At 40.6% G+C, this 14338-nt stretch overlaps 1 protein-coding gene across 1 annotated transcript; it reads left to right on the top strand.

The window, feature by feature from the left end:
- Positions 1-957: 957 nt before the first annotated feature.
- Positions 958-13712, top strand: znf408 (zinc finger protein 408). The gene is made up of 9 exons (XM_056383072.1): positions 958-1093; positions 2017-2296; positions 3774-3832; positions 4691-4905; positions 7181-7923; positions 8970-9179; positions 9548-9671; positions 10721-10954; positions 12134-13712. Exons 2-9 carry the CDS (start codon positions 2021-2023, stop codon positions 12793-12795), a joined length of 2523 nt encoding a protein of 840 aa, XP_056239047.1. The 5' UTR covers positions 958-1093; positions 2017-2020; the 3' UTR covers positions 12796-13712.
- Positions 13713-14338: the final 626 nt, after the last annotated feature.

Here is a 14338-nt window from a genome sequence, read left to right as displayed (position 1 = left end):
CTCTGCTCTGGGGATATTTTGCACTTGTCAATTAGTAGAAAACAGAAAATGTTTGTAACCATTGCTAAGTTCTCGCTGTGAGCAAACTATGACCATGTCAGATAACAGCGGAAAAAAACACTAACCTGAACTGTGTGTTAGCCACCAGAGTCAACATTTTTGCTGCTTGAGGTTTGAACCTCAACACGCACACGATACATGTCTTACACATGTAATCACACATTGTAATCACATGTAGCCTACAGATGTACAGAGGAAGGCTGGTGGATTATTAAGAATCTAAAAAGAGTGAAAAAACAAACTGCCTCTAAATAACAAAACACTTATAAATGTTGTTGAGTATGTCATTCAGTACCTTCAGACAGTATTCAGACGCCCTCAGTTTTTCCACACTTAATTGTTTTGTATTGGCTGGACACCAACCAATCACGACAAAGGATGGTCTCCTTGGAGACAGTTGCTATGCCACTTGGAACAACTTACTGGGCATATTACATATTCTTTTGATATTTGAAGTGGAAAGAGGTAAATAAAAACCCCTGCAGCAAACAGACAAAATTGAGCTTAAATTTCAAATGTTACTGCACTTTTACTATTTATTTCATAAAAAGTGGAAAATTAAACAGTAATTGAGGCATGTAGAAACTGTGAGTTTAAAATAAATAAAAAATAAAATCCTAATCGTTTTTCAGTGGCATGTTATCCTGCAAGAACATATATAATCATATTTAATTTTATTTGTATGAAACCTTTCAATCTCCAGGAATAATTAACATGAGAAATGAACAACAATCGAATATATTCATAACGTAATGTAATGTAAAGATGCATGATAATTTTTTTATTTTCTTGAGTTTGCCAATCTTTCACTTTGGTCCAAATTTGGATTTTTAGCACTTAATGGTAATAAAACTGAATGTTTGCGGAACCAAGTACACCACAACTCTTTTCCCGGTCGGACCATAGACGAGGAGGACTTCCCTTGGTGATTTTATTTCTTGCTGGATAACGAAGGCTTTCCCAGAGTTGATAGCGGAGAAAATACCATTGTGTGCTAATAAATAATCAGTTCAAGACACCGATCACGTCCTAAGTATGTACACGGTTACTTCAGCTATCACAGTGATTGATAAAATCGTTCGTCGGGTCACAGACAGCTGCTAACTAAAGCACTTAGCTAACCAGTGCTAACAAACAGTTTCAGTTGGTGAATCTGCTGGTACCGTTTGCTTTGAAAAAAAAATATATATAAAAAAAAATAGGTCTTAAATTTGTTATTAATTAATCATTCTAAGGGGAAGATATCAATAAATGCTAATGTCCTTTAATTGAACGAAAACTACACAAACATCTTTAAGCTAGCACACCTGCTCGGCTGTGTTGACTGTTGTTGGCCAGAAATGCATTTGCCCTGCGTTAGTGGAGTCAGACAGCGGATTAAAGATGATGATAAACATTACAATTATTTCCCGCTTTTACTACGTGCAACATTAAATATTGCTACTGTTACTACCATATAACATTACGTTATAATCAAATGATATAATATACTTTCTGCATGATGAGAACTTTTACTTTTAGCACTTTAAATTTATTTAGATGCCAATACTTTTGTACTTTTACCTAAGTAAAATGTTGGTTGCAGGACTTTTTTATTTAAAACAAATTACTATATTATACATTGCTACTTAAGTAAAAGATCCGACTACTTTTATTAGAATAAAACGGCAAAACAAAACCAAATCTCATATTTATGACAGGTGGCACTTCATTTTGTATGCACTTGTTTATTCAGAGGGTTTTTCCTTATCAACCTGCCATCATGTGAAAAAAAACAACCTTTAGTTTCCAGTAAATAGCTTTTTTTTTTGCCATTAAGCAATGTGATAATGTAAAATAGAAGGTGTTTACGTGAAACTCAGACCTTCTGGTAGTTTGTGGAAACTATGTGCATCATAATAGCTAAAAGTAACTTGAGCATGTTTGGTTTTATTTCTTCCTTGTTTCTCTGTACAGGTTGATGGCCTGTCTTCCTCCTCCCGTCCCGTCTGCTCTGGCCTCATTTCTCTCCTCGTTGCTTCCCCGTGGCTTCGCCGTAGGGCCTTCACATCTCTGTGAGGGCAGGCTGGGGCTGTGGTGGGTTGGCCGCTCACTGGAGGCTGGATCCCTGCTGGGGAGGGAGGGGGACACAGAATGGACCTGGAGTTATCACACCGACCTGATGACTCACAGTCGAGAGGGTGAACTCACGACAGAGTCCAAAACAGGTCAGACCAAAAACACCGAAGCAGAAAAGGTAAACGGAAGCGGACAGAGCATTTTTCATTCACAAATTAACACAGTATGGTTGAAGAGTGTGGAACACAATATAGAAAACATTAGACCTTAGAGAAAAAACACAGGTGTAAATATCATAGTATATTATATTCAGCACATAACTACAGGTTTGTCTTTATCTTTATGTTTTTAGTTTTACTCTTTATTTAGTCTATTTAGTCCTTGTATATGATTTAGCCTATAACTGCATTGCTTTGTTTTGTTAATGTTAAGCTGTGCAGGGAACTAAGAAGCAGTTTCTGGTATATTAGAAGAACCTTTATTAGGTTTTAGGTTCAACGTAATTACATGAATGTGTGAACCAAATTTAATTCATTGTCATTGTTGAACAGCGGTGTTGAGATATTTCATATGTGACTAGCATGCTAGAACCAGCACCAACTTCCTGTCAAGATTAATCCATTTTACCTCCTTCGTTGCTGTTTCATTCATATCGCCTCAATGTTCACATCAGAGCTTGAGTTATGCAGCCGCCCACGTGTGTCCTGTAAACGTAACTCAAACACCTCTTTGTTTTCTGTGACGCAGATGAGCCATTAAGTGCATGAACTTTTGTTTTAGTGCCATGGAGTTTTTAACGACATGCTTAACTTAACTATTGGTTTTCTTCCTCATGGGTACCCGTGCTTGTCACCTTTCAGGGAGCTGGATTTATGACTAAAATCCAGTTGTACAGGAACCTATAATTATCCAGTGTTTGTGCCTGAATCATGGCTGCTGCCGTACAGCACTGGCTTTCTTCATAAAAATAGAAATTCAAATTACACCGTAGAATGTCTCGTATCAACGCCTATTTAGTTTAATGCTGTTAGTCGTCCCATGAAGATTCAAAATGCCTCAGCAGAGAAGACAGAAGTATTTCAATAATTCATTATTCATACAGTAACAGTCAAGTGTCAACCCACCAGAAGTAAGTCCTAGACCTGAGCCCACCCTGTCTGACTGACTGATGCGAACACGTCTCAGTGCTGATTCAGCCTTAAGATTCCTCATCATGACTTTTACATTCACCAGCAGCAACCTCTTTTGTTTGAAGCCATTTCGTCTCGCTTGCAGACAGAACTCGTGCCTTTCAACTTAATTAAGTGCAGACCCTGTGGGAAGATAATGAATCAGTCCTTTTAATTTCCACTAAGCGTTCTACAGAAGAAAACATCAGGAGAAAGAGTCAGAGCAGCTTCGCGGATAAAAAGATGTACCACTGATCATTTACAAAGGCACTGAAAGTAATCCACATACAAAGCGCGACCCAGCCATCAATTCATTTTTATTTTAAGTGTGTCTGAGTCCGTAATCATCTTTACGGACATGAATATAAAAGTTCCATACTGTGTTCGGGTAGAAAATACTTGAACCAGATGGATAATGAACTTCTGATTATTTAGTCAGTAATAAAATAAGTGTTTTAATGTAAACTTCTGTGCTGTGTTTTGAAGGTACTGATAGAGATCGCAGCAAATAAGGAGGCTCTTCTGGAAAAAGCTGTCTGGATTAAGTAAGTTGACCCACTGCCTCAGACCAAACTAAATGCTTCTTTATCTGATTCTTCAGAGATATTTGACCACTTGTATGAACAGAAGAAGCATGTATGAGGCATTATTAAGAATTTCTTCTTTTCACTCTGGGAGCATTTTTGTGAATGAGAGTTTTGCACAGATGCAACTGAACACGTTGCCTTATACATTCAGTTTGGGGGTGTTGATTGTGCTAGTGATCAAATCTGACCAACACACAGCGACTCAGGAACAGGTGATGTTCATCAGGTTGTAACAAGCTATTTACAACAAGTTTCTAAGACCCTGTTCAGACCTAGTATTAAGTGGACAGCTGTAAGTACAGACTCGAACGCACCACAGACGCATTGGTGACGCATTTCTGGTCCGATCACTGAGACCACATTCGAGGGTGGTCTGGGCCACATGTGGCCACGTTCTTGTAGTAAACAACAACACATATGAAGCAGGGAAGTGAGATCCGATCACAAGTGGTGACTCGATTTTAAAAGCCAGATGTGAAGTGACGTACTTAAAGCTGACCACTTGCGATCGGATCACTGAAGACGCATGTTAATGCAGGTGCATTAACATGCGTCATAGAGAGCGTGCAACATACAGAGCGTAAGAGAGTGGCGAATCTCTTTGAACGCTTGGTCTTTTATGTCCTGAGTCTTTGTAATCTCTGGCTGTGTTTCATACATACAGCTGCATAAACACCCACAGGGATGACACCTCTGAAACTGTTGTCTCTTCATGTCAGAGCCCATCCAATGCAATACAAAGTGCCAAAAATAGCTCATTTTGATTCAATATATCATCTTTCCATTTGCATGGATTTGTGCTTTTTCTCCCCCCAGCTTTGCCTGCCAGGTGCGAAGCAGAGCCCAGCAGAACGCGGCAGTGCAGTGTGCGTGTGTAGAGGTGTGTGTGGGCGAGTGTGTGGATGTGTGTCTGCGTGTGTGTGAGGACGTCCAGCCGGGAACAGAGCTGCTGTTGTATGATGAAACTGTTGGAAAAACTGAGACGACAAACAAACCTGACAAACAGAGCAACTCCACGGCACAAGACACAGGTAACGTCAGACATGATCACACAGCGATGATTTTAGTTACAGATTTTAGTTTCAGACAGACAGGTGGGTGCATAGATATATATATATATATATATATATAATATATATATATATAATATATATATATATATATATATATATATATATCCTAAATCTGCGGTAATGCATGATTTGTATTTATGTGCAAGACTTTACTTTAAGTCTACTTATTAAGAATTTATGAGCAGTTTACAAACATTCAATAACGGGTTTATAAGACACTATAATGAGGTTTTACGCAGATGTAAGGAAATTTCATTTTTCTTTTTTTCTTTTCTTTTTTCAAGGACAATGCACATTAATCAACATCACTTTAAATGTGCCAGTGATAGTCAAAAGACAGATTTTTAACCATTGCCCCTTGGACAGATGATATATTAGTCATTAAAACAACAATAAAATACACAACATGCTAAATTTCTAACAGGAAATAGCGGATAAAAAAAAGTTTATCAACAAATTTACCTTCAATGAAGCCAGATTTTATTTTATTACAACTGTGTTAAATACACATAAAAACACATATATCTGTTTACAACTACATTTAAGTACGTTATAAACCATTTATGTTTATATTTTATTCATTTATTTATTTTATCTTTATTTATTCAGGTGAATCCCATTGAGATAGAAATCTAATTTTCCAGAGAGTCCTGAAAGTACATAAAAAACATAATTAAAACAATTCATGAATGTATAGTCCAAAAAGAATTTACAATACAACTTAAATAACAAAGAATAGAGATTACAAAATTCAAATAAAAATAACACAATGAACATTTTTAGATCACAACACAGCCATTTATCCGTAGAGAAAAGAGCCTCATCAGTTAAAACAGTTGTATTCTGATAATTGCTGCTTATTAAAGCCAAATAGACGAGGATGAACGTGTGAAGTGTCCCCAGTCGATGATAACTGAGTTATAAAGGAATTATTAACAGTTTTCCAGCATTAGTTTAGTCAGTAATAACATTAGCAATGTACCAAACCGGATTATATGGACCTGAATAATGTAAACAGACTGGGTTCTGTCCACCTGGAGGAGCTAGAGGGACATTTAAATCCACTGGACTCAGTTTCGACCCCAGAAAATCCTCCAGTGTCATGAGACAGCTGAACACATGAAAGACTGGATGATGAGCACAGTCTCAGCTCTAGTTTAATGAAATGTGCTGGATGTAAACACAGAGGTCCTGGCGGGTGAGTGAGAATCGACTTTGAGAATTAGCTCAGTGACAAGAGAATTTACATGTCAAGATTATTTAAAATCAGTGACATCACTGAGTTTCAGTCGAGAGCTTTGTGAGGAAAAACCTCTCATCAGCTGAAATACACTCGAACTGAGGATGAAAGCCGGAGATGAATAATTAGAGGATTAATCGTTTTTGGTGAACGCAAAGTACATTAATTAAATGAAAACACCAAGCAAGAAAAGAAAATCATTAAAGCAAGTGTGTTACAGAAGAATAATATGCCCTCCAGCTCCGCTAATCCGCTATAATTTCTGATTCGAGAAGCATTTATCTGCTGTGATTGATGCAACACTAAGGAGGAAACCTCATGCTGAAAATACCAGCAGCACCAGACTGGGGATGTCTTATTAAACAAATTGATCATATAAATCATGGTAGCATCTCCAAAACAATTATGAATCCTAAATGAAAGCTAATAATATAAAAAGCAATTGATCCCTGCAGGGATGTTACATTTTTGTGAAAGCAAATATTAATTACGTTCATGTGGAGAAAAGAAAAATGTAACATAGGCAAGAAAAAAATTACAAGAAGATAAAAAAAGCTTTAAACTGAATACAAAATAATGAAAGCAGAAACACGTGCACAACTTAAAAGTTGTCAGTTGTACTTGTTGTGTTTTATGCTTCTTTATACTTAACTAGTGTTAAGGTAAGTGTGTTGAGGTAAATATTCAATGCATGATTAAGATAGTGTGTGTTACTCTAGTGCATTTATTTAACAGCTATATGTAGTCACTAGTTACTTTGAGGATAAAAACCCAAAAATACTTTATGGGCATAAAAATACAGTGTAATATATGATAATTTACCAACGGCAGAGGCTGTTCTGCATAATCAGTGTTTTTACTTTTATACTTAATGAATATTTGGCTGCTTCTACATCACGTACATGACTTCAGTGATTAGTTAATTATTACATTTGTTGGAGATTAATTTATCGACTGCTTAAATTTCTTTTTCTTTTTCTTTTGATTGGACAGATAACAAGGTTGAACACAAAGAAAGCCAAGAAAAGGAAGAGACGGATGACAAACAAAAGGAGAGAACACAGGAGGAAGAGGAGGGGGAAGAGTGCAGAAACCCCCACAGGTGCATCAAGAGGAGTCACCCAACCAGACACAGGGGGAAGAGGAGAGTCCAGAGAATCCCGGACAGTGATGGACGGCGGGAGAGTGGCACTGATAGTCAAACAGACAGAGCTGACGCCGTCAACGACATCACGGCAGCAGGTGAACACACAGACAGCTCAGGTAGAGTCCCGTCTGCTGGGGACAGACAGTCACACTGTAACTCTCCAGACAGTCAGTCTGACTCCCGAGGCCTCTCTGCACCCCCCACTGTCCGCTGCAGCTCCCGTCTGGCTGCGAAACCACGTCGTGTTCACTGTGTGACCAGCCGGTTGAAGCGACCCCCCGCCCGCCCCGACCCACCTACACAGACGGAGGGACAGAGCCGGAGCTGCGCTGAGGGCGCCACGCCCGTCCCAGAAAAGGAGGTTTCCATGAAGATACAGTTACACGCCGATGCTGAGGCTGTCGCGGCAGCTCCGGCGTGGCACCCCGAGATCAGAGAGAGGCGGTACAGATGTTCCAGCTGCGGTAAAAAGTTCTACCAGCTCGGCCACTTAAAGAAACACCAGTTCAGTCACTCAGAGGAGAAACCCTTCAACTGCCAGGAGTGTGGGAAAAACTACACCTCTGCAGAGAGCTTCAGGGCCCACCAGGTAGGCGAAGTCCAGATCATATTGGTTTTCAGAGGCAGATATTGATATTGATAATGATATTGATATTCATGTTTTTTACGTGACCATAATAAAACATTTTCAATAAGGATGAAGTAATTTGGTTATTTATGACATTTTACAGAAATGCTTTTTTTTTTCAGAGCTAAACATCATTAGACATTAAATTATCTATAATATTGTTTTATAACAACTATAAAAACAGTTAAGACAAAATATATTTGTAATTTGTAAGTTAAGAGAAATAGCATGCATAACTCGCATACAAAAAAATTAGCCTATAAAAAAGACAGAACTGTATAATAAACGATACCCAACTATAATAAAAATAGTAGAAGTAGTCAATAGATCATTTTACACATTTTATTGTCTAATATCAAGTTTTTTCCTCCTGAAATGATCCGAGTTTTGGTTGTAGTTTGCTTTAACACTGGCTCATGTGGTTCTTTTACTCCCTGATGGACAAACTAAGAGACGTGGAGACTCTTTTTCTAAAATACCACAGACATTTTTCATTTGACATTTCTTATTACATTTACACCAACACAGATTTAGCTGGAACAGACTAAAATGATCAGATAATATTCTTTCTTTTTTCCTTTTTCTTTTTCACCGTAGATCTTTTTTCCAGCTGAATTCTCCCTGTATTTTTCAACGATGGTGCAAAATAGCGACTCCACAAGAATCCTTTCCTCTTTGTGTCTGAGGGACTGATCGCAAGAGCTGGTTTTTACTGTGGGTGTTTTTTAGCTGGAGCTTTTTGTGCTATCACAATCTGTGTCTCTGCTCAGCTTTCCACAGGAAAAACGTGACAAATGAAAGGGTTTAGAAATTCAAAATACGTCACCAGTTGCTTTTTTTAGACAGTGTGTGGGGGTACGGGGAATTTTTCTTTACCCCTTACTGCTCCCTCAATGACCAGCAGCTGAGTCATCATGCGGAGCAGCAATTTACCCGTCCTAATGAGTAATAACACTAGTGTTAGTAATAATAAGTGTTATTTGAAATAATTATGGTCTCATTTGTAGATGAGTCACCGTGGGGAGCGTCCGTTCTCCTGTCCTCACTGTGAGAAGACCTACGGACTGAAGCGGGACCTGAAGGAGCACATGGTGCTGCATACCGGAGAAAAGCCGTACACCTGTGAGCAATGTGGAAAGGCGTTTGCACGCCGCCCCTCCCTACGCATCCACCGCCTCCTTCACTGCAGCAGAATGATCTACACACAGCCTCCGAAGGTAGGGATGCACAGTTAAGTGCTGGTCACTCATCTGTGGTGACATTTTCAAATTCTTCCTCCCTATTTTAATAAGGGGAGCAGTTGGCAAATCATCATGGGACAGTATTTGTCCTGAAATGAGCAGTCAGCAAGGAGGAATATGTTTAAACTGCTGCTGCTGCTTCACTTGCCCTTCAGCTATTTCACTTTTAAACTGAAAGTTTCCATCTCTGCACAACTCAACCAAGTTTTAAAATCTTTGACGTCAGGTAACATAAATTTGCACGCTCGTCGTCTTGTTTCTCCCCAAACAGCAGTTTGGACTTTAAGTATTTAAAAAGATTGTAAAAAGGACACGTTGCATTTGATTCTGGATTTCTCTCCCAGGTGCAGTGCACACTCTGCCCCAAGCTGCTGGCTAACTTCGGCTCTCTCAGGAACCACATGAAGCTCCACACAGGGGAGAAACCTCACATCTGTCAGTACTGTGGGAAGTGCTTCAGTCAGAAAGGTAATGTCTGAGGCCCAGGTCTGATCCTGGAGCTGCAACCGGCTGTCAGGTGTGCTCAGTTTGAAAATGCCGCTGTGGCCAGATGTTTCCTAGCCAGCAGATCTTGATAAAGGCCAGCAGGTCGAACAGACCTGACTGAAATGAGTAAACAAAGTAATCTCGCAACCAGAATGTCGGTCGTCGATACCGATACCATTGTACTTCCACAAGTTTCAGAAAACAGAAAACAACAATGGCTGCTGCTCACAGTGTGCAAACACACATGCACATTTGAATGCATGCACACACACACTTCCATATCCTCAGTGTGCAGCAGTTCAAACTAACACGGTGACAGACCCATGGTGTGAAAATATTTATTAAAAAATCAGTATTTTATTTTAAATGATTATATTAATATTATTTATTATTGTAGCTGCTAATGTTGAGAGAACGCAGCTCACGCTATGAGCTGTCGGTACGTTAGCCTAAACAAGCTAACGTCCACGTTGTGTGTGGAGCGTGGCTATGACTTCAGCTGTATCAGTAACATTTCAGGACATGAACATGTTGAAGACATGTTGATACAAAGTTAACAACTGAAACCTGTTGTTACTGTTGTTGTGTTGTTGTTATTGTTTACTGTGCCTGCCTTCTTCAGTTTGATGTCAGACTAGGCCGCTTGTACTGTTATTATACTGCTCTCGTCAGTCCTGGAAGAATCACATCTGTGGTAGCTATAAAGTTGACAGTTTATTAGGAACACCCAGCTACAGTCCTGCAATAAATCAGTCCAATAAACCGAACTATCCCTTTAACTTGACCCGATTCTTTTCAACAAGAGAAGATTACACAGTGTTTTTTTTGTAACAACCAGAGGACGTCTCCAGCTGTGATCAATTCCTTCCATTTACATTTTCATCTGTCAACGTGACAGCATCAATCTTGTGTGAGGAGCTAATCTTCAAACATTATTGGACAGATGCAGATGCACTCAGCACCAGCTCCCTCTGCCACCACAGCCTCCTCCGTCCACAATATGTGTCTGTCTAACTGTCTGTCTCTCTCAGGAAACCTTGAGTGCCATTTGAGAATTCACAGTGGAGAGAAGCCATATCCCTGCTCCGAGTGCAACCAGAGTTTCTCCCAGAAGCCAGAGCTCCGTCGGCACATGTTGTCCCACACCGGAGGAGGTTTTCTCTGCAGCTACTGTGGAAAATCCCTGAGGGACCCGCACAGCCTGAAATCCCACGAGAGACTGCACACTGGAGAGAGGCCACATCGGTGCCCTGTCTGCGGAAAAGGTTAAAACATGAGATCTTGATTTAAAAGTCTAATACAACTGTGCAAAAAAGTCAAGGGAGACTGGGGACAAGTCCTCTAATCCCTCTTGGCTAACTAACTCTATGAGGATTTTTGCCATTTCATCTCAGTTTGGAGCCACATTTCATCTTCTGTTCGCAGAATGAGACTATAAAAATAGACAATCTACATTCTTATTAAAATAAGACAATAAAGTCATAATACGCTGTTTACAACATGCTTCCAGAAATTTTTATGTTATTTCTTGGCTAAAATGTGACAATCTGCTTTTTGTTAAAGAATTAGAAGCGAGTTTCAGACTGAGGAAAACAAACCGCAGCTGAAACAAAACAGTGAAAAATGAGTCAATGAAAAAGCCAGTTAGGGGCATGAAGCACACTCTGGCCAATTCCCCTCCAACCAACCTTATTTATCTCACTTAGCGGGCTGCAGATGTTCTGTCCCGCATACATGATTGGAAAGCACAAGCTGCTGATTACAAGGTTGTTCACATTTACTTTTTATGAAGCATAAGACGGCAAAAAAAGTGTGTGCTGAGTTCACTGGTTTCATAATTGATGAAGTTAAACTGTTTTTTTGACAGGTACAAATGGCATTTTATATTTATGGCTGGCTTACGGGCATTTTATTTTATAATTTTTTTGTAAAATATAATCACGGGAATGGACTTAGATATTCCTGGACTTCGGTTATTTGCCGTAGCTATAGGCAGTTCACACCTCACAAGAAGGCCCAGAAAAACCAATGTATCTGTTTTATGTGTATAAGCTGCGAGTTCGACTCAGGGGGAGGAACTGTTGGCTCGTGGTCTTAAGATAAGATAAGATATTCCTTTATTAGTCCCACAGTGGGGAAATTTGCAGTGTTAGAGCAGCGAAGTGGACACTACAATAAATAATAACAATATAGTATCTACAAATCAGGTATTTAACTATAGCAAAAACAGCATCAGATAAGTGTTATTGCACAGTTGGTGTATGTTAATTATTGCACATGGTGAGTTTGTCAGTTTTTGGTGTGTGTGTTTACCGAGTGGCGTGTTTGATGTACAGTCTGACAGCAGCCGGGAGGAGAGACCTGCAGCATCTCTCCTTCACTGTCGCCTGTCGCTGAAGGGGCTGCTCAGTGATTTCTGTTTTTTTGTTTTTCTCTTCCTTCAGGCTACACGTTGGCGACCAAGTTGAGGAGACACATAAAGTCGTCTCACCTGATGGAGAAGCCGTACAGCTGCCACTGCGGCGCTTCATATACTGTGAGACAAAGTCTGCTGAGGCACCAAGCTCAGCACAGGACAGAGGGAGGAACTCTGGAGGAGGTGGAAGGAGGACACGGGGAGGAGACGAACAGCAGCAAGAAAGACGCTGTGCAGGAGTTAGCGGCTTTAAGCTCCAGTCACCCGAAACCAATCAGAGGCAGACCCAAAAAGAACTCCCTCCCTCACGGGGCAGGAGAGAAGGAGGCTGGTGAAGTGAAGCGGAGAAGGGGACGAGGGAAAGTGGAGGAAAAGGAGGTGAGGCAGATTCAAGAGGATGAAACCTCAGGAGGAGGAGATGGAGAGGCTTCAAGTAACGTCCAACACGCCGTCGTCTACGTCCACACAGACAACCTGTCCACGCCGAGCTCCAACCCTCTGCTCCTCGCCTCGGAAAACTCGCTGCCCGCAGGGACGGGGCAGGAGCTGGTGGAGGTCGTGATATCAGAGGGCGCAGAGCAGTGCATTGTGGTCCACGGGCAGCAGACGGTAGGGGAGCTGCTGATCTTACAGGAGGAAGGGAACGGACTCTGCTCTGTGGCTCAGACCGTTGAGATAAACACCATGTAGCCTAAAAGCTCAGTTTCCTGAACCATCTCCGGTGGTTCAGATGTTTCAGTGAACATCCAAAACTGAAGAGACCAGACACGTCACGCTGTCACAGTAAATATCATCATTTCAATATGTTCAATACGTCTCAATACACGTGTTCTTGTTTCTTACATCCCTCCTTCCTTCAACCTACCTCATCTGTTTATTATTTTTTGTGTACCCCAGATGGCCTTTGAACAACCTTTACAGATGTGAACAGATGTTAACTCAGTAGGAATTAGGAGGTTAGAGCAACTGGAGAACTCAAGGATTAAAAGTCCTACCCTTTACTGAGACGCCAAATTGTCTCATTGCATTCTGGTCTGTTTGCTGTGTGTGTGTGCGTGTGCGTGTACGTGTGTGTAAGAAACTGGTCCCTGGGCCTGTTCAGCGATGGATTTCTTTTGTTCTGACTGTTGAACATCGGTGCATCCATCGTTTGATGCTGAGCGTCTGACATTTACTGCTGATCCTTAAGCTAAAACAAAACACTTGTGCTGTCAGAGTGAAGCTACACTGGAAGTAACTCAACTTGACATTAAGTCCTCTACATTTAGTCAGATATCCCCTGGAGTTTAAAGAAAAGGAATAAAACAACAAAATACATCCAAAAATATAATGTACTGTATGTGTGTGTGTCTTTATCCACATTTGAAGACCCTGTTCTCCCACACAGGTGTTTACACTTGACCTGGCTGCGTAGCTCTCTGCACAGGCTGGAGATGGTCATCGCACTGCTTGTACTAAAAAAGGTGTGATTTTTCTCACCCTCACAGGTGAAACAAAGATAAAACAAGACTGAAGAAGATATCGATCAAATACAGTCTGTATATTCCTGTCCTTCTGCTGTTTGATGCTGGGCAGGTAGGTTTAATAATAAACTGTAAGGTTGCTGATATACTTATTTTTACTAACAAGTATGTGTAGACAGTAGCTGCAACACCAGCATCATTGTTCACATTCTTGCTTGCGTTCTTTGTGTGTATCTGGAGGATTAAAGGTTTATCCACTAGGGTGTAGATGGCCCTGTCTCAGACCTGCCTCAGCTGATCCAATCACAAGTGGACAGCTCTGAGTACGTCAGTTCATACCTGCAATGACTCCTCTCACCCACAGCAGTCGCCATCTTGGCTACATAGGGGAAGCGGAGGGACCACCGACGTATTTTCAAACTTGTGAAAACGGCGACTGAGGAAGGAGGAAACATTGCACATTTTCCATTTTGACACAGGGGCGTTCATTTTCAAGTCAAGAGAGCAGAGCAAGTCGCGCTGCACAGAGGACGTATTATAACCTCTGGTACTGAAAATGCGATGATGGCTGAAGCTCTTGGCAAGCGACCATCACCACTATCTGCTCCCAGCAAGAAACCACCAACCACGATAGGACTGGAGGCCGAAAAGTGGAAACTGTTTTATAAAACTTATACTTGAAGTATTCCTTTAACAGTTTAAATGATTTTATGTATTCCTGTTTTCTTGAGCAGAGCATTGTGGGTTGTTTCTTCTGCCTTCAGTAACAT

Source organism: Seriola aureovittata, chromosome 1 (genome assembly GCF_021018895.1).
Source record: "Seriola aureovittata isolate HTS-2021-v1 ecotype China chromosome 1, ASM2101889v1, whole genome shotgun sequence".
In the NCBI taxonomy this organism is placed as follows: Eukaryota; Metazoa; Chordata; class Actinopteri; order Carangiformes; family Carangidae; genus Seriola; species Seriola aureovittata.
This window is presented reverse-complemented; position numbering and strand designations above follow the sequence as displayed.

Coding starts and splice junctions, on each gene's coding strand:
- znf408 (XM_056383072.1), top strand. CDS start 2,021: ATGGCCTGTCTTCCTCCTCCCGTCCCGTCTGCTCTGGCCTCATTTCTC. Junction 2,297..3,773: donor AAAACACCGAAGCAGAAAAG/GTAAACGGAAGC, acceptor TGTGTTTTGAAG/GTACTGATAGAGATCGCAGC. Junction 7,924..8,969: donor AGAGCTTCAGGGCCCACCAG/GTAGGCGAAGTC, acceptor TCTCATTTGTAG/ATGAGTCACCGTGGGGAGCG.